The 19,523-nt window shown below is 41.1% G+C and overlaps 2 protein-coding genes across 5 annotated transcripts; one reads left to right on the top strand and one right to left on the bottom strand.

Moving 5' to 3' along the window:
- Positions 1 to 31: 31 nt before the first annotated feature.
- gskip (GSK3B interacting protein) lies at positions 32 to 4,750 on the bottom strand. 3 transcript variants are annotated; one of them, XM_022750059.1, is made up of 3 exons: positions 4,540 to 4,750; positions 2,000 to 2,245; positions 32 to 1,894 (listed from the first exon to the last, which is right to left on the bottom strand). In XM_022750059.1, exons 2-3 carry the CDS (start codon positions 2,240 to 2,242, stop codon positions 1,736 to 1,738), a joined length of 402 nt encoding a protein of 133 aa, XP_022605780.1. In that variant the 5' UTR covers positions 2,243 to 2,245; positions 4,540 to 4,750; the 3' UTR covers positions 32 to 1,735. The 3 variants fall into 3 exon arrangements, with proteins under 3 accessions (XP_022605780.1, XP_022605779.1, XP_022605782.1); XM_022750058.1 differs by having other exon boundaries at positions 4,483 to 4,550; XM_022750061.1 differs by lacking the exon at positions 4,540 to 4,750 and adding an exon at positions 4,093 to 4,176.
- Positions 4,751 to 4,819: 69 nt separating this feature from the next.
- Positions 4,820 to 19,381, top strand: atg2b (autophagy related 2B). Of its 2 annotated transcripts, none has more exons than XM_022750642.1 (43): positions 4,820 to 4,882; positions 5,530 to 5,946; positions 6,059 to 6,221; positions 6,356 to 6,508; positions 6,601 to 6,703; positions 7,042 to 7,204; positions 7,286 to 7,465; positions 7,579 to 7,675; positions 7,786 to 7,950; positions 8,058 to 8,209; positions 8,375 to 8,486; positions 8,733 to 8,976; positions 9,080 to 9,242; positions 9,378 to 9,470; positions 9,585 to 9,773; positions 9,976 to 10,249; positions 10,343 to 10,451; positions 10,530 to 10,731; positions 11,363 to 11,505; positions 11,832 to 11,989; positions 12,123 to 12,298; positions 12,411 to 12,561; positions 12,705 to 12,907; positions 13,725 to 13,805; positions 13,899 to 14,005; positions 14,096 to 14,188; positions 14,302 to 14,372; positions 14,461 to 14,537; positions 14,643 to 14,813; positions 14,917 to 15,049; positions 15,143 to 15,342; positions 15,439 to 15,668; positions 15,771 to 15,888; positions 15,975 to 16,166; positions 16,246 to 16,347; positions 16,452 to 16,530; positions 16,617 to 16,821; positions 16,906 to 16,975; positions 17,059 to 17,141; positions 17,242 to 17,363; positions 17,585 to 17,739; positions 17,835 to 17,984; positions 18,079 to 19,381. In XM_022750642.1, the coding sequence occupies exons 2-43, from the start codon at positions 5,785 to 5,787 to the stop codon at positions 18,307 to 18,309; spliced, it is 6,225 nt and encodes a 2,074-aa protein (XP_022606363.1). In that variant the 5' UTR covers positions 4,820 to 4,882; positions 5,530 to 5,784; the 3' UTR covers positions 18,310 to 19,381. The 2 variants fall into 2 exon arrangements, with proteins under 2 accessions (XP_022606363.1, XP_022606362.1); XM_022750641.1 differs by having other exon boundaries at positions 16,614 to 16,821.
- Positions 19,382 to 19,523: the final 142 nt, after the last annotated feature.

The following is a 19,523-nucleotide window of genomic DNA, read 5'->3' as shown; positions in this document are numbered from 1 at the left end:
ATGAAAAAAAAAAAAAAAAAGTTAATGATTCTAGTTAAGATCTCATTTTATTCATTCATCAAATTGATTTTTTTTAAGATGTATGTCTTTCACTAGTTTGCAAGACTTTGCCTCACACGCATCTTAAATCTTACTGAAACAAATGAGAGGTTGATTTTCACTATGAATTGCCTAACAGTCGATTTTTAAGAGTTGTGGATGTGAAATAATGCGGGTTAATGTTTGTGAATGACCCTGGCTTAATTACATTCCACTACAATGCAAATGTCTTGGCTCACTGGCTGCTGTGTAGTCAGAAAAGGTACACGCTGTACTTTTTCTTTACTTCAACTTTTGTAATATTTCTTACTGACCTTGTGCTACATATGAAAAGTAAATTCTAATAAAGAAATCTAATGTGTACCCAAGTCGCACTATATGTGAATCTGACACAAGTAACCCAAGTTGATTAAGCATCTTTTTAGTAAAATTAAATCGCAGCTGTTTTTTAGCTTTTGTTACATAGCTGTCAGTCATTTGTCGCTGTACTCGGATAAAGTCTGCCTCTGATTCAATGTTGCTGATGGTAATACTGCTCAGCCCAGCTTTTCAACACCTGGTGGTGGAAAGGCTTTTAGATGAACAGCCTTAAAATGAGCGAAACACTTTACTGGGGACATAAAAGAAGCCTTGAAATACTTATGAGATTTTATTAGTCTGAGCAAAGGCCAGCAGCAAGGAATAACGGTATGTATGCAAAGAGAACAAGTTCTATTAAAGTAGATTTTGTAAGACCGACGTGGGATCGTAACCAGGTCACAAGTACAATAAACCAACATCAACTTAAAGCAGCTCTAGAAGTCCTCCCTGAATAGAAGCAAATGCTGTTGGAGAACAAGCCTACAACAAAAGAATATACTTAAACCTCCACAAGGCTAGCTATAGTCAGGAATGCAAGCTTGAGATGCAATGCACTGCAGTATGGAGGGGGAAAAAAAACTAACATCCAAACACAAACTTTACAATTAATACTGAATACAGTGTCTGTTTAGTCTATAACATAATCAGAACCTTCAAATTAGTTTTGTTTCTGACTTATCTGTGTGAAAGAACAGCCCCACAAAATACCATTATCTCCAACACAAAATAAGTAAAACATAAGTAAATGGGTAAATTTTGTACTTTTCTAACCAAAAGTCAGTCATTAAGGCAATATGAGTTAGAGTACAGCTTTGGCTCTTTCACTGAGACTCCTGCTGAATGAGAACTAGTTGAGTATATTTGAGCAGATATCAGTCATCAGATCACAGCTTTAGTGCAAGCAGGGCAGAGGGGGAAACTGAATTACTATCAATACAACTTGCTGCTTCTTTCTCAGATCATTTTGATGAGTACAAAAGGTGCAGATTTCTTGAACAATGTTCAGTTACAAATTTGTAACGTGGAAGCTGGAAGATCTTTCCACAGTTAAAGTCAACAACACAATGTTGCAACACATCCCGTACAGCCAATCCCTAGCAGTCACTGAAGTAGAGTATCAAACATGGAGTCAGTCAATGGTATGAAACTCAGAACAAAGCAAAGTTGATAGGGCAGGGTACCCCTTATTGTAGTGGTAGCTAGGCAGGTGGACGTCACATGATAGGCTATAATATTTGACCAGACTTGGTTATCAGTGGCACATAGCCAAATACACCTACATCGTCAGCCCCTGTTTCACTTGTATAACTTATGCAGCATCTTGGTCCCTTTTTTTCTATCGTCCGTTTTGCTTCAGCCTCTCCAGCCGCTGGAGCAAAGCATTCCCAAAGGCTTCTCTGTATCCCGGACTCAGTGTGTCCAGAAGGGAGTAAACTGTCTCATGATACTGGTTGCTCAAATCTTCGTCCACTTGATCGAAAGCATAGCCCACCACCTGTTTGGGTAGAAATGAGAGATGTAACACTTTGCATGCTTTGGGGTCTTTAAAGTGCATATGATGAAGAATAAAACAGGAAACCACTGTCTCACTGCGTCTTACCCTCAGTCCTGCCTCTGTGAGCTCAAGACAATACCGATTTCCCTCTCTTGTTTCCACATTTATGTACGCCACATCCAACGCACTGTTGAGACTTTGTGACACGTGCATTTCAGTGACGGCGAAGAGTACGTCATTGACCACTGCTTCTGCCTCCAATCTCATGTCCTTGACGTCACCAAGCTCAACACAGTCCTCATCAAATGAAGAGACGATGGGCTCCTCGGGCTGGCAGTCTATTTCCATCCCCTATAAGAGAACATCAACATTACTGACTGACTCAGCTGGAGCCAGATTTGACTGGATTCTATTAAAATTTGCTGAAGGCCAAAATGATTAAAAAAAAAAAAAAAAAAATTTTTAAAGTTCTCCATTCACATGAGTACACTTCAATAACCCTGCAGATAACTAGGACTGTGTCAGAACAAGCTGGTCTTCACTGTCATGGCAACAAGGTTTCCTGTTGAGTATTATACTGACACAGTAGTGCAATCAAATGAATGCCTTTTAAACTACATCTATAACAGCTGGTCATAAACACTGAAAAAGGTGTATTTGTGCAACAGTCAGTTATTTGACTGTCAATAGTCAAGAGTTGACTCAGCTGCAGTGCTTAAGATACAGTGATAGTGTATAACATCATGTGTCTGAAACAGAAGTGGAACACATGCATCTGACTGTTCTGTGAAGTTTTTTTTTTAAGTTCAAAGTGGACTATTTTTAGTAGCTCACATCCTCTATGAGGTTGGTTGGTTATATGAGGAAACATTTAAACCAGTTTTGGAGGAAATTAATCACCATGTTGAATCTACTATTGCATTTCATTAATTTACTAAAATAAATACAGTTGTTTTACGTAAGACAGCAATACACAAGTGAAATAAATAATCTGGGATTTCCAAAGAAATTATAAGTATTCAACACAGACTGAGTGTGAAAACTTTCAGATACACTTCCTTCTTCTAAAATGGTTTAGCTGGTTCTTACTTGGTTTAATTGTAATTCATCAATTCACAGAAAACCCAGATTTAAACCCCAGTTAAACTCCAGTTAACTCCAGTTCACTGATGCTTCCAAACCAATCTGACAGAGTCTGTTAGGAAGATGATTAGTGTACATTCAGGTGTGTAAATCTTATAATTCTTGCCAAAGGGGTTTCTACAAAGTACCACATTAAGGGTCTACTTTTGTAAATGAGAGATTTCAGTTCTTGATTTTTTATAAATTCAAAAAAACAAAAAATTCTTTAAAAAACAAGAACACACACTTTCTGATAAATAGTTTTGGTGTTGAAGTATGCTGTCATTCAGATGCTGCTTCAGTCATTTTTTAGTTTCCACACACCCCCTATCTGTCCTCTGGTTCATTTGTTAAACAAGTTGAAACTTGTCATGTCCCATTTATGTCAAGGGGCATTAGGTTGTGCATTCCTGTATGAGCCTTTTTCCTGCATGTCAGCTGTAGCCTGTTGCTTCGCATCTGGCTTCGTCATCATTAATTATTTTGCCTGGATGCCCTTCATTGGCAATGAGCCCTTGTTAGAAAGTATTATTGTGATTTGTTCCATTTCAATTGTATATTAAACCATGTATTATTATTATGTTGTTTCATGGTTTTTTTTGGCTGTTGATCAAACCTGCAAAACATCTTCTTGGCATTTTCCATTGAAGTTTTCTAGACTGAACCCTTAATGCTGTTTTGGCTAATCAACAAATCGACAGATTAAACACAGTCGACAGTTGATTGCATTAATGTGCATGCGACATCATGTTACTGTAGTTGCTCGAGGTGGAGCCGATTCCGACAATTTCACACAGTGTTGACTGGTCTGATCTATTAATATGCATCATATTTTATAAAATGTTTCTATGTTTTGTGTGTAAAATCTTAATTTGTAAAGTACCTAGTAATTACAGCTGCCAAATAAATATAGTGGAGTAAAAAATGCAATATTTCCTTCAGAATTGTAGTAGAGTAGAATTATAAAGTAGCATGACACGAAATACTCAAGTACCTCAGCATTGTATTGAGAAGCACTTCCTTGAGTAAATATATTTAGTTACTTTTCATCCCTGCCAGAATAAAACATGCATTACCGTCCACAATGTGAGCTACATGTTAATCACATGAACATCACAGCGACATCTTTAGGACTCTGAGCAGCCTTCTTGTTTAGCTAGCTGAAGCAGAACAAGCAGAACAAGTGTAGTTACTCTCATTAAAGACATTATAGTTATTGCTGAATCAATGTATGAATTTTCATGCAAATGTAATACATCGGCTAATTCATACTGATCTTCTGTAGCTAATTTAGATGGCAAACATTAGCTATATTTTGGGGTAAACTCTGGGAGAACTAACCGCTAAGTCGCTGCTCTGTTTAACGGTAGCAAAGTGATCGACCGTTGTGTAGGCTATAAACGTATTTCAATCACTTTGTTTACATAAGAGAATGCATATAACATAACATTAAAAGCGGTAATCACGTTTGAGTTGAGTATGTTGCAAATCCTTTCTAACCAAACTGCGTTCATTTTTCTCACCTCCTCGCTGGTTGTGTTCTTCCGGCTTGTGGAAGCTTCCAGCCCACTCCGGGCTATACGGACAAGGTTCAGTCAAATGAGCGTTCACCTAACCTTATATACATAGTTGTGTTCAGGCTCTGGTAAATGTACAGCCAGAGTAAAAAATCACTTTCACGGACGATGCTCCTTGTTTCAAGTTCATCTCATTTGTGTCTAAATAACCACCTAAAATAAATCTTGATCCAATGGGGTACTACACAGTTCCGCTACGTTATGACATCATTGTCTAATCCCTTCTCGGCGTGTGTAGGCTTAGTCGGTGCGGAGTCATGAAAGTGTTTGTAAACAACTCAGTCAGAAGGTAAGTTAAGAGCTGCATTAACATCTTCAGCTCTGCTCACTGACTCATGCATGTCGGTACATCTAACTGGCATATATACGTAAATTGTTTTGCCATTGTACATCTGTCGTGTGTTGGTAGATAACTTGGGAAATGTTGGCTTTTAGGTTAGCTAGCTAACTAGCAAGCATGTACCGTTTCAACCTTAGCCTGCCGTTAGCCGGCTAAGCTAATGTGTCCTCACTCTGCCGACAGCAATGGAGCTTGCTAGCCGGCTAGTTAGCTTGATGACATGCCTTTGTCTAGCCAGCAGTCAGAGCGCAGCTCCCGTCTCCTAACTACGATGACAGTTTTGTTTAAGTAAACACAGCTAAGGGTAGCTGATGACTAGCAAGATTGTGGCATGCTAATAGCTATTTCGCAAGCGCGTTTAGCTAGTTTGTACTGGCTCTAGAATTGGGGCAAACGTATGCTGAGAATAACACTTGACAATTTATAATGCACTATTTTATAACGCAACCTAGGACAACTTTAAACCTGTCTCTGTCTTAAACGAACGTATTAATGGTGCTTGTTGTTTTCGGCTGTGTTGTAAACATGTGTTGAGTGTCATGTTGTGTCAAGTGTCAAATTACAAAGGGGGCACCATATGTGTGTGTTTTCTGTAGGCGCAGCAAACTGGAGTCGGACCAATTCCCACACGCATCCCTGAGTGTCAACACATCCTCCAAAGTGTCCCTTATCTTGGGATATGAAGGATGTTTGAACTCACGATTTCTTGATGTCTTTAAATCGACAGGATGACACAACTGTAACACCAGTGACTAAATTCATAGCTGTTTGAGTGGCTATAGCATTCCAGTTGCATAGCCTCCCTCCCTCTATCTTTCATTACCTGTGTACTGTACACCTGTTGAGTTAAAATGCCTTGGCCATTTTCGGAGTCCATCAAGAAGCGGGCCTGTAGATACCTCCTGCATCGGTACCTTGGTAATTTTCTGCAGGAGAAGCTGAGCTTGGATCAACTCAGCTTAGACCTCTATCAAGGCACTGGATCACTTGCCCAAGTGCCATTGGATAAATGGGTATGTGTAATGTGACCTTGGTAGCATAAAATACACCAGATGAATGTATTTAATTTAAATACAGAATCTGCATGAACTAAAAGAAGCTTCAGCATTATGTCTTGTTCCTCAGTCTCTCAATGAGCTCCTAGAGACGGCAGATGCCCCTTTTGAAGTAATCGCAGGGTTCATCCAGACAATTTCTCTAACCGTCCCATGGGCAGCCCTACTGCAGGAGAACTGTGCCCTAGAGGTCAAGGGTTTGGAGATGGTGCTCAGACCAAGACCAAGAGTGGGTAAGGCCACTGCAACACTATCTGTGGAAAAAAAGGGTTGAGAAAATATGTTGTTGTTTTGTCACATATAAACAAGCTGGCAATTAATTTTCCTGAAAAGCCAATTAATGTGTCACTACTGGCTGTTTTTCCAGCATCTGGCATTGAGCCCATGTACTGGTCCAGTTTCATGACGAGCAGCATGCAGCTTGCCAAAGAATGTCTCAGCCAGAAACTCACCGACGATATGGGAGAGAGCTTTCAGCCTTTTGAGGGATTAGAGAAGTTTGCAGAAACGATAGAGACAGGTAATATGACCACAAGTTAGGCAACATTTTATTTTAAGGGGTTTACTTTGCTAGCATTGCATAAACTGATTTTTTTTTTCTCTCTCTTGCAGTTCTGAGAAGAGTCAAAGTGACATTTTTAGACACTGTTCTCAGAGTTGAACACATTCCGGAAAATTCTAAAACTGGAATTGCTCTTGAGATACGAATCAACAAGTAAGTTTTTTTTTTTTAAGTAAAACAGTCAGTGGGACAACAGTTGACTTTCCATAATATTAAAAACATCTAATAATGAAACACGCAATAATTGAGTCCAGGAAAAATATAATCATATTGATAAATATTATCAATCATGAAGGGAAAGATGTAGATGGGATGGGAAGCATCAAAGATAGAATTACGATTTGAGCGTTAAAAAGGGCTGCAGCTAAATATATGGAATATATCCCCATATAATGTAAATCATATAATGTAAATCAGATGTTGATACATCAGTCTTCAGTGTTATCCTGTAGGTCCTTTTCAAGCTAATTGTGTTCTGTGGTTACTTTCAGGATTGTTTACTGTGATGAAACAGGTGAGGAGAGTTCAAGTGTGAATGTGCATCAGCCAACCACATTTGCACATAAAAACCTGCAGATGGAAGGCATCACCATATTTTGGGATGAGTTTTCAGATGTGTCTCGAGCAGGATGTAAATCTTCACCCACTCCAACGGTTGGTGTAGCGAGTATTTAAAATGTGGCATAAAAGAGTTGTATCTATAAGCCTTTTAAAAATATATTTCTTATTTTTCAGGAAACTGAGCCAAAGCTCTCCCCTAGCTGGAATCCCAAAATAATATGTGAGCCCCATCCCCAGTTCACAGAACCTGTATCCTCTATAACACCCTTTGAACCTGTTCAGGTTGGGAGCCTCGGTGGTAGAATTGAGTTGTCCCTCACTCTGAAAAATAACCTAGCTATGCCTGGAGCAAAGGTAAATCAAACCCTTATTAAAAAATATCATAAAAGAATGTCCCTGCTTATATATTCAATATTATGCACTTGTAATGTCAATAATCAGGCTGTCTGACATGCTTTAATTTTCAGCTGGATGTTGTAGGACATATTGATACACTGATTTTCCTGCTGTCCCCACGGCAAGTTCATCTTCTTCTGGACTTGTTTGGAGCTTTCTCTGGTGGAGGTGAGCACCCATCTCTTTATAGATGACTTGGATCAACCAGGGTATAAATGTCCCCAAATGACTTATTTAGATATGGTGTAAATAGAGCATTTCTTGCTCTTTGTGTGAAGGTGCACGTGAATGGGCTAAGGATAGAAAGAGTCGACCCATACAGCAGGAAGATGAGTATCGGCTCCATATGGAACTGAACCGCTGTCTGAAGAAGGATACTGCTGTGCCAGGAGCAGACCCTGACCTCTTTGAGAGCCAGACCACCAGAACTGTGTCAAGTCGAGGTTGGACTCAAACACTCTAACCCTGTAATTTCTTACAAGTCAGATGTCATAGTTGCTTCTATCTAATGAAAATTGTCCTTTTCTTTATTTTCCGGTTGCTGATGTAGATGATGTGTTCTTCTCCATGGCTGACATGGACATGTCTCACAGTTTGTCATCTCTGCCTCCACTTGGTGAACCACCTACTGTTGACTTGGATTTGTCACTTAATAGCAACTACTCCGCCTCCCCAGGAGAATCTCCCTCTGGAAACGCAACAGTGAGTCCTAATGTCACAATTGACACATTGAAATATAATGTATATTTTCACAAAACAAGGAAGTATTTAAATGGTTATTTTGATCATATGTGTTGCAGCTTGTGTGGTGAAAATATTCCAGATGAACTGTTCTAACATAATCTGGCATCATATCTGTGTTTGCAGGCTCTGTGGGATGATTACATGGATGTACCGCGACAAAGAGAGAAGCAGGCTAATGAAACACCCGTCCAGTCACGGGATTCACAACTCCCTCAAAAATTACTGAGACAGACTTGTAAGTATCACAATATAACAATATATTTTTACATTCTTTATACAAGTAACTATTAAATACTACTCCCTCTGCCTTCGAAAAGGGAAATTCATTTGCATGTTTTCATTCCAACCAAAGATTACATTATCTTATCTCCCTGACTACTTCCTCCTCCGGGTTGAAAGTGTGCTCTCTGACCTATAGTTTTTACCAGAGTGAAAATTAAGTATCTGTATGTAATGTATATCCGCTATTGTTGTGTTTAAGCCCATCCAACCAAAACCCACGGTGATGAGTCGAGGCCAGAGCTGGTGTTAAGGCTGACACTGAGCAGCCTGGCTGTCTCTGTCCTCCACATCGACCCGCTGCCACCACCAGATGCTGCTCTCAGTCCCCTTGGCCCCATGGCTGCACATTTCTTCAGCATGGTGGGCCCAGGCCAGCTCGCACCAGCTGCTTTCCTTCAGTCTCGGACAGTGTTTAATCAGGCTTGTCCCCATGACCACCTCAGGTGCACTTTTATTTTCCACTAATTCCTGTTGTGCAAAGTAGTGTTTTTTGTCTTGCTTACTGTAGGACAGGGTGTGAAATATTTGTCTGACCTCCATCTGCAGGTTTGTGGGCCAGGGTCTGAAGATAAACTATGAGCACTGTCAGGGATCCAGCTTGAGGACATTTAGCACCGACATCTCCCTCAACCAGATGGAATTTTTGGAGTGTCTCTTCCCCTCCGAGGCTGTCATTGGTGGCTCCCAAAGAGGCATTCAGTACACTGAGGTTAGAATTTCAAGCCTGAGCTAAACACATTTTGCACTGCACTTAGCTTTAGTTGGTTAAACACTGCATATAAACTCAGTTGCAGCTGGCATGGCATTAGGAGTGTTTCTCACTAGTTTTTCTGTCACACCTCAGCTCCTGACATTTGACACCACAGCCAGTGCTGATGCGACGCTTACCACCTGCCTTCACCTGCTTTACAAACAGGCTGAGCGCAGGGGCCCTCAGGTAACAGCATTTGTTAGTCCAATATGGAACCACCATACCAGCACTTGATACACAAAAAAGTTTCTGCATGGTTGTCTGGCATCCACTCAGTCAGCCCTTTGCTTCTTTAAGCAGGGCGGCCAGGTTCGCCTCAGCACCATTCCCAGGAAAGCTGAGATCCAGGTGGAGCTTGGCCCTGTGCGCTCTGAGCTGGACATCAGCATCGTAGACCGCCTCAACTCACTGCTACAACCTCAGAAGTTGGCCACCACAGAGATGATGGCCTCCCATATGTATACATCCTATAATAAACATGTCAGCTTGGTAAGGTTCCTCCCAGAAACTATTCATTTAAGACTAAAAGAATTTTTAGAAATATGAATACCTCAAATATAAAAATATAATGTCACAATAATTATTATTACTGTAGCTGAGAAAAGAATTGTCTATTGGTAAATCGCTTGCATAATTATCATCTCTGCAACATTGTATATAATCTACATCTTTGTGTCTCTGCAATAATCAGCACAAGGCCTTTACAGAGGTTTTCCTTGATGACAGCCACACTCCAACGAACTGTCACGTATCACTGACTGTCAATGCCCCAGTCCTGGGCCTTGCAGTCCGCTTCCCCATCCCTGACCTGCGCTCAGATCAGGAGAGGGGCCCTTGGTTCAAGAAGTCCCTGCAGAAGGAAGTACTCTACCTGGAGTTTGAAGACCTGGAAGTGAAAACAGAGTTCATGGGTGGCAGCTCTCCTGACCAAACCAAGATGGAACTCACTTTTAGGGACCTTATTGGTATGTAATCCAAATCGTTTCCAAAGTGCTCTTTTTTGAACGAGAAGCTGGTCTTAAACTAATTGCTCTATTGTTTTTTCTTTATTTCAACAGGGAAGTTCCAGGAGGAGCCAGATCAACCAGCTGCCCGGTTCCTCAGAGTGTCCCACACCATGGATGGAGACATGGCAACATCTGAAAGTGTAAAGTTTGACTGGCCGAGGTAAGTTTATCTAATCAACTCCAAACTGACATGTCCATTCAGGGGAATATTTCATTGATGTTAATTTTCTCTGAGCAGGGTTGTGCTGAAGATGAACCCCACAGCAGTCCACTCAATCCTTGAGCGCGTGACAGCTGAAGATGATGAGGGGGCTGAAGATCATTCTCTTGAGGAGGAAGAGGAGGAAGGGGCTGCTCATTCACTGAAGGATGTGTGTGACTTTGGGAAACCAGAGCCATCACCCTTCTCTTCGCGTAGGGTTATGTATGAGAACGAGGAGGTGGGTCATGGCTGAATAGTCACATTCATTAAAAATGTTAAAAAAAAAAAAAAAAAACAGCCAACTACTGTTTATATTATTACATTTCTTTGTGATTAAAAGCACAATTTTTCCTTTAAAACATTAAGTCAATGCAGTGGAACTTAAAACATCTACTAAATGTACTGACTTAGAAAATATCCAGGTGTATTAACACTGCCTGATTATTCATGAAGGTCTGCTATTTTTAGGCAATTTGTCAAATTCAAAATCCTCCTAATTTGGACCATGGGTGTTAAAAACATGTTATCAATTCATAGATATGCTTGATAAGAAGAAAAGGCTCATTTGATGTCCAGCAGAAAACATATTTCATTTTATATGACAACATTTCTTTCTAAATATGCTTAATTGAAGAATTGCAATTGCAGTATTGATGGTGGCTTTGGTCCAAAGCACATGGACTTCGTGCAAGGGTAGGAATTTGCATTGAGGGACGTGACTATCCTCTGGTTGATGTATTAAAATGTATGACAAATGCATCATTATGCAAAAAGCAACATGAGCACTGATTTGCATTCCTAACCTGTTGACAGAGCATGTGGTGAGGAGCCCATGTTTCAAATTTTTATTTGTTTATCTTTTATTCCAGATGGTCATTCCTGGTGATGTTGCTGAGATGACAGAGTTCCAGGAAAAAACCATGAACAACTCTCGCTTCATCCTTGAGCTGTGTTTCCCTAATGTGCAATTAGCGCTACCCAGCAAGGCATTTTATGAAAAACTACACAACAGGTAAGGATATTAAAAAGCCGGATGGTAATAAAAAATATGACAAAGTAGACTGTTAAATATTAGGGTAATGGTCATGAAAAGAAAGTCTGGGTTATGTGGTAGGCAATTGACATTTAAAACTTTTCCACATGTATGAATGTTTTGTAGTGGAAAATTAACAGATAATCAGTTGATGAAGTGTTTTTTGGCACTTTGGACTCCCAATTCTGTTTAGTTTACCTCCCAGGACTTAATCTCTACTGTAGTTGTACCCATGGAAGACATGTCTATGAAATACTTAATCTCTAACTTTCCCACATCTAAAATCAATGTTCATAATATTTTAGGATAAACAACGACCTGCTGCTATGGGAGCCCACAGCTCCATCTCCAGTGGAGACCGTTGAGAGCATGCCATACGGAGTTGGCCTCTCTGTCGCCAGTCAGTTGATCAACACTTACTCCAAGGACAGCTTCAGCCAGTTCCGCTCTACTGCACCTGAGGGTGAGGCAGCACAAACATTTCACAACATGTCGCAGATTTTAAATCCTGCAGTGAATATTTGTGACATGAGGTCATTTTAAAACACCCTGCAGATTTGATGACTTCATAGACATGGTTTGTGTTGTGTTTTCAGAGGACACCAGCGGCTCAGAGGAAGAGAACATGCACTATTACTCTCCTGCCTCTGACCTGGGCCTCAGGTCTCGCAAAAAGAAAAAGCCCAAAGCCCAGAGCAAGACCTCCCAGAGTCTGTTCTCTGTCATCCTCAGTGTCAATCACGGCTTGGTGGCTCTTCAAACTAATGCTAAGGTAATCACACATTCTTATTGAAACAACTTACTGTTCTCACAGGTTTATTTGGGTATTCCCAACAGTTTGTTTAATAGACAGTTGGGTTGAGTTTCCATCTTTTTTTTTACAGAAGGAGGATAAAACTATACTGAAAAACAAGCATGGCGAGTTCTGGTTGGAGGTGAAAAACACTGTGCTGTTTAGTGTAACGCAGTATGAAGGCCACAAAGACCAACACTACATCTGCTTCCACACCAGTAGCATTTGCATGTATCACCAAGGTAAACCTACTGCACTGGTTCACTATAATATCACTGATGTAAAAATATATAGAATACTCCTCTACTTTGTCTGCATCCCTGCTGTTATATCATGTATATAGTTATTTTTATTCACTGATGTCCCACTCTGTCAAACTCCTCAGGACTTATGGATGGAGGCACCTCTGTCTCAGATATTAAGTTGCCTTGCAGAACACATCCCCATTGGCTAGAGCCAACTATCTACCAATCAGAGACATCTCCTGAGAGATCCTCAACTCCCTCAGAGGGTATTGGTCTGGAGGCCCGCAGCATGGTGTCTGTCGCTGTCAAAATCTCATCACAGAACGCCGAACGCAACGTCAAGGTAGGAGACTCAGATAAACCTACAGGGTGGCTTCAGATCACCATGGTATATTTTTATACATGTTTTGCTTCTTTGTTGTAGTGGTCCTCAACCTTTTTGCCTTATGAAGTGACCTCAGGATCACATGCTGCATAAGAGTATTGCATTTGAATAATTTTTAGCGGGCCGAATATGTAAAATGATCCAGTATTTCACAAGGAAAAAAAAGGCGAAGATTAGAGAAAAGTTGGGGAAAACAATAAAAGAATTTTGTGTCGCAAAACTTTTATCTTTCTTATCCTGTCCTGACCCCTCAGGTTTACCCTGTGACTGTCTGAGACACTTCTTAAATATTTCCCACAAGGCTCAATTTGTTAGAGATCTAATGTCTGTCTTGGTACTATATACTGTGGCTGTCATTACTACAGACGCCAGCTCCGACTCTTTCATGGCCACATTTGCCCTGCAGGTGGGGCTATAGTCAAAATGGATGTATTTTTCTGGTTCTACTCTCCAGTCTAAAGCTTGACCTGTAAGTGTGCAGTAAATACTCGTGTTTTATAAAAGGGGACCTTTGAGTTCTCAGAACCATGCCATAGTAACCTGAGTTGAGCTAAGTCAACATTTTTATGCTGGGAACCACCAGACATGATTATATGTTGATTATTGAATTATTCCCAAAATGATACCCACACAGTAGCATCTGTTTTAACACAGATTTTATACAACGCCACATTCAATCAAGCAGTAACTCTAATTAAGCAGAACTGGTGTTTAAAGTATATCAGTCAGCTTGCTTTTGGTTTGCTGCTGACTGTGCTAATGTGTGTTAATGCAGGAATTTCTGGTTGCTGTCGGAGTGAGAGGAGCCACGCTTCAGCACAGAGTTGTCCCTCCCAGCCTGGGTTGGTATGACCAGGTAAGACAAAATGGGTCCACCACTTCACCAACAGAAAATATTGTACAATGAAATCAGACAGTTGTAATCTTATTGCTAATTTATGTGCAACAGATTGTTGACTTTCTGAATGTTTCTGATGAGCCTGTGTTGGGTTACGCCCCTCCTACATCTGTCACCACCCTACATTTACACCTATGGAGCTGCTCTCTAGACTACAGGTAAAAAGAACCTCAAAACTCAAACTCATTTTAAAGTTATGTGTTGTCCTTGCATTTATTCTTATATGCCGTGTGCTTTTCTCTTGACAGACCCCTTTACCTGCCACTCAGATCCCTCCTGATTGTAGAGACTTTCAGCATCTCCAGTAGTGTCTCTTTGGATCACTCTTCTTCAACACTCAGGTATTAAACAGTCTACAGTCTCTGGTTTTGTCGCCGATATGAAACTGAGAGATGTAATTGCAACTTAGCTATAGAAACATTTGCCTTTGCTAAGTAGAACATGTTGTTTGCAGGATCATTTTGGACGAAGCTGCTCTGTTCCTCTCAGACAAGAGTAATGCAGTCTCAGTTAATCTAGCACGTGGTAAGATGACCTCACTGTTTTCGTATAAACTGCTTGAAGTGTTTAAAATGCAGCATTGACCAATGTTTGCTTTTGGTTTTTGTCACAGACTATGTCCAAGTGGTAGACATGGGGACACTGGAGCTGAGGATTACAGCTGTGAAACCTGGAGTGGATGGAAAGTTGGTAAGAGTTGTCTCTCTCTAAATGGCATTGATGTTTCAGACCTTTTCTCTCCAGAACAAATATCACACATTTCTACATACTTTTTCATTGTCTCTTGGGTGACAGTCAGAGCCCAGATTTGAGCTGCGCTGTTCCAGTGACGTCATTCACATCAGAACGTGTTCGGACTCCTGCGCCGCCCTTATGAACCTTATCCAGTATGTAGCCAGCTATGGTGACTTACTCCCCCCTGGAGAACCAGAGGCCAAGCACAGCAGCACTGCACAAAGAACCAAGGTCAGCAGTGACCCCATTCATGAGTAATAGTTATGTAAAGTTATAATACAATTTCAAAATCCTACCAGTCATACATGCTTAGTCTAAGCGTATTTTTGGACAGGCGGAGTTTCCTAGCCGGCCCACATCTCAGACCTCCCTGCTTGCTGAGACTGAGCAGCAGATGTTGCAGGACCTGATGAGTGAAGCCATGGAGGAGACTGATGGGCAGCATACACCAGGGCCGCAGCAGAATGGTGAGGAGTTTGTTCAGTGAGAATTAAAGTTGTAAATCCTTGACTGATGTAACTGTGCTCAATGAGATTTTGTAACATTTCACACATCTGCAGGTGCACATGAAGAGCAGAATCATGACCATGACCCACCTCGCTCAGACCTGTTCCTGTTCCCAGATGAGAGCGGCAATTTTAACCAAGATTCTAGCCCCACTTACCCCATGCTTCACTCTCCTCTCATCACTCCTGTCCCTAACCTGGCCCAAGAGACGGACGACTTTTGTATCCTGGAAACACCTGGTTCCAGAGGAGAGGTTGGGATATACTCATTCACACAGTTATGGCTTTTTAACAGTGATTTTGTGAACAGTGAACTTGTGCTGTCTCACTGTAAGTAATATGTCTTTCAGGATCGTGACCAGGAGCCAGTGGTAAAGCAGCTTACTTCAGACCCGGTGCAAATCAAAGATGATCACTTCAGTCAGCCTCTGGATGGGAGTGATTCCAGTCGTGGAGCCATGAACTTTCCCATCCCAGAGGTGCGCTACCTCATCAAGGAGATCTCTGTCATCTGGCACCTTTATGGTGGGAAAGACTTTGGGAGTGCGACTTTCATAGCCTCTCCTGCTAGAAGCCGGGGGTGAGTCATGCCATGTGCTGTTAAATTGTACAGAGGGTGTTTGAATGTGCTCAGAAGGAAACAAATTGTGTTTTAATTTTTATTCTTTTCTCTCCCTTGCAGGTCTACACCTCATAGCTCCCCCTCTCAAACGCCAGTCCGACAGGCGAAGGCTTCAGGACGGGCAGGAGGTGGAAAGGGAAGGAACCCTGATGTCCTGATGGAGATTCAACTCAGCAAGGTAAAGTTATTCTTTGGTTTATTATGGTACACTCAATCAGATCATATACATTTTTTCACAGTTTAAAACCTTTTCTTTGACCTCAGGTGAGATTTCAACATGAGGTGTACCCACAGGCCCAGGTGGCTTCTGGGTCAGCAGTGGACCAGCCAGTTTCCCGGCAGGTGTTTGTTGTGCAGGACTTGGAGATTCGAGACAGACTGGCTACTTCACAGATGAACAAGTTCCTCTACTTGTATTCTAGCAAAGAAATGCCCCGCAAAGCACATTCTAACATGGTAAGAAAGACAACACACTCAGTTTAACCCACTGTTAAGTGTTGGCCTGGTGTAACTTCTTGTGTGCTTTTGCTCATAGTTGACAGTTAAGGCTCTGCACATGTGTCCAGAGTCAGGCCAGGCTCCTCAGGAGTGCTGTCTGCGTGTTTCCCTGATGCCTCTTCGTCTCAATATTGATCAGGTACACAACTTGATACAGATCATTTCTCTAGTGTTTCAAAGATTAACTCAGCTTCCTCAGTAAAAAGTTTTTAAGTGACAGCTCTGTTTTTTGTTTGTTTGAAGGATGCACTATTCTTCTTGAAAGACTTCTTTACTAGTCTTACCACTGAAGTTGAGTTTTTCTCACCGCCTGCTCAAGAAGGTAAAACTGATAATTCACACAAACATCCTTAGTTGTAAACCTTATTTTCAACTAAAAGCTCCTGATGACGTTTTGTTTCCCAGCAGTCTGTGTTTCCACAAAGAAAGCAGCTGCCCCCGAGATCTCCTGCAGCTTCTCCAAGCACGCTGGCAGCAGCCAGGACCCGGCTCCAATCATCTCCGTGCCTGCTCAGAGACGCTTGAGCCACAATGGTTTCTCTTCATCTGGCAGGGAAGAAATTATTGATGAAGCTTCTGCTCCCTCTTTCACAGACCAGCCAATCTTCTTTAGGTCAGTGTAAAAAAAACTAAACCCTTTGGAAGAAATAATTCAATAGATTTTTCTGTATTTGGTCACATTTTCTTTTCCTAACAGGGAGTTTCGATTTACCTCTGAGGTTCCCATTCGCTTGGATTACCATGGGAAACATGTCTCGATGGAGCAGGTATGTGGTCTAAGAGCATTTGCATTAATTCCACATTATGTTATTAGTGCTTTATGAATAACTAAATGACTGCTTTGCTTCAGGGAACATTTGCAGGGATCATTATTGGGTTGACACAGTTGAATTGTTCAGAGCTGAAACTCAGACGGCTGTGCTACAGACAAGGGTATGTTTCTTTCACACACCACAATACACAATGTGTCAAATATGCAATTCCCTATGCAGAGAGACTTTTCCAAATATACTAATACTTGTCGTTCTTTCAGATTATTAGGTGTGGATAAGCTGTTTTCCTATGCAATAAACGAGTGGCTAAATGACATAAAGAAGAACCAGCTGCCAGGTCTTCTGGGTGGTGTAGGACCTATTCACTCACTGGTACAGCTCGGTGAGTCAAAGACATGTTTTTAACCCAGTCATGAGCTTTTTTTGTGTTTTCAGGTGCATTTATATTTAACCCATAATATAGTGAGATTGAGCTTCTACTGCAAAACTTATAAACTTTCTTTATGTTTTTACTGCCATACTCAATACAATCAATGTCTTTGAAGCTGGGATAACATGTAATTCATGATTTCATTAATAAACTGCTGTGAATGTCATTTATAGTTCAGGGATTCAGGGACTTGGTCTGGCTCCCGATTGAGCAGTACAGGAAAGACGGTCGGATAGTCCGCGGGTTTCAGCGCGGCACTGCCTCCTTTGGAACCTCTACTGCTATGGCTGCTCTGGAGCTCACCAACAGGATGGTGCGGACTATACAGGTAAAGTAGCTTGTCGACTGTCACTAAAGTGTCTGTATTCATTAGTACTGCCTTGTGAAGCATCAAACAAATATATGGCATTGTCTGATTTTCAGGCAGCAGCTGAGACAGCCTATGACATGGTGTCTCCAGTGCCTGATGAGAGAGACACAAAGAGGATAAAACGGTTCTCCCATTACGGACTGGCTCACCAGCCTGTGGACCTGAGGGAAGGTGTAGCCAAAGCCTATACTGTGGTAAAAGAGGTAAACAAGCTTGAATGAATATTTCAGCTCCAGTAACATTAATGGGAATAAAGTGTTGTTTATGCATATAATTGTATGGTGTTCCTATCTACAGGGGATCACAGACACTGCACTGACTATCTATGACACAGCCACCCGGGAGCACGAGCAACGTGGGATGACGGGGGCAGTGGGTGGAGTTCTCCGACAGTTGCCACCAGCAGTAGTCAAACCACTCATTATGGCCACTGAGGCCACCTCCAATGTTTTAGATGGGATGAGGAACCAGATTCACCCTGATGCTCGCCAGGAGGAGTCGCAGAAATGGAGACAGGGCGAGGAGTAATTCTTGTTGCCATATGGTACCTGAAGCCATGACTGTGCAGAAGCAAAGAGCTGATAAATGTGTTGGAAACTTTCTTCAGAGCATTTTTGAAGAGGAACATCTCAGCTGTGCATTACAGCCCTGGTGTAAATAAAATACTGCTCATCTCGTGGCAATTTGAGCTACTGTGATTCAGCTTGTGTCAGCTTACCAGTTCCCTCACAGTGCCTTCATGGTTATCAGCATAGTCCAACTGTGTGTTTCGTCAAAGGGATGTATGAAGAATGATGAATTAATGAGCCACATATCTTTATGCGGATTTTGTTCTGTTGTAGAATAGACAATGGCATTTTAAATATAAAATAACGAAGAAATATGCTGTTGTCTCATGAAGTGCAACCATTTGCTTCGTTCTCAAACAGCTGTTTACAAGTTGTGTGGTTACATTCGCTTATCCTACTTGGTGTTGACGAACACTAATGTCATAGGTGTAATGACCCTTAATTTATATAACGTACTGTATGTGGGCGTTTGTTATTTACTGTAAATATTCCTAATGTGTAACATTTCATGCAAATACAAGAGCACTAATATAGAAACTGAATGTGTTACAGCTGTGTACATTTCTATAATCAGCACTTTTAAGTGACTTGAAGGGTTATTTGCCCAAATTTATGATGGATGGGAAGATTGCCCAAATTTGTTATAAAGTTTCACAATTTTATTTTGAGCTGTGATCACGTTGTGTAATTTTCACAGAAGCTGCTGTCCTGAAAAGCTGCTTTTAAAATTTAAAAACAGTTTCAAATGGGGTTCTTTTGGTCAGTTTGCTCACATTTTCGAATTGTAGATACATACTTGTACAAGGAACTACATCAACTCAAATTCTTCAAGCAAAGTCTTAATATCCTGCTCGATGGATTTTTTTTTTTAAAGTGTATGTTTGAATATTGGTACTTGGCGTGATATGTTGTGTTGCAGATATTTGATTTGCTCATTTTCTTGTTTATGTGGAAAGAATATGTCTTGTACATACGTGTACAGTTGATCCTTGAATTTGTATTAAAAGCATGAAAGGGAATTAAAAATGGTTCAAGTCAACGCAATGGAGTGTGGTTGGTGTGATCTTGCTTTTCATAATCTGAATGTAATGGACTTGTAGGCATTCCTATAAGTCTACCTTCATACCCATCTCATATGGGAGATTTTGGAGAACCAAAATGAAGTTGTCATGG

Source organism: Seriola dumerili, unplaced genomic scaffold (assembly GCF_002260705.1).
Source record: "Seriola dumerili isolate Sdu_G_001 unplaced genomic scaffold, Sdu_1.0 BDQW01000149.1, whole genome shotgun sequence".
NCBI classification, from domain to species: Eukaryota; Metazoa; Chordata; class Actinopteri; order Carangiformes; family Carangidae; genus Seriola; species Seriola dumerili.
The sequence above is the reverse complement of the archived record's forward strand: the minus strand, read 5'-3'. Positions and strand labels throughout refer to the sequence as shown.

Bases quoted from the DNA above. Each gene is read 5' to 3' on its own strand.
- gskip (XM_022750058.1), bottom strand. From the start codon at position 4,530: ATGAACGCAGTTTGGTTAGAAAGGATTTGCAACATACTCAACTCAAAC. The intron at 2,246-4,482 runs GTGATTACCGCT...GTTCTCTTATAG, and splicing joins GCAACATACTCAACTCAAAC to GGGATGGAAATAGACTGCCA. The intron at 1,895-1,999 runs GTAAGACGCAGT...CTACCCAAACAG, and splicing joins TCACAGAGGCAGGACTGAGG to GTGGTGGGCTATGCTTTCGA.
- atg2b (XM_022750641.1), top strand. From the start codon at position 5,785: ATGCCTTGGCCATTTTCGGAGTCCATCAAGAAGCGGGCCTGTAGATAC. The intron at 6,222-6,355 runs GTAAGGCCACTG...CTGTTTTTCCAG, and splicing joins CAGACCAAGACCAAGAGTGG to CATCTGGCATTGAGCCCATG. The intron at 13,806-13,898 runs GTAAGACAAAAT...TATGTGCAACAG, and splicing joins GCCTGGGTTGGTATGACCAG to ATTGTTGACTTTCTGAATGT.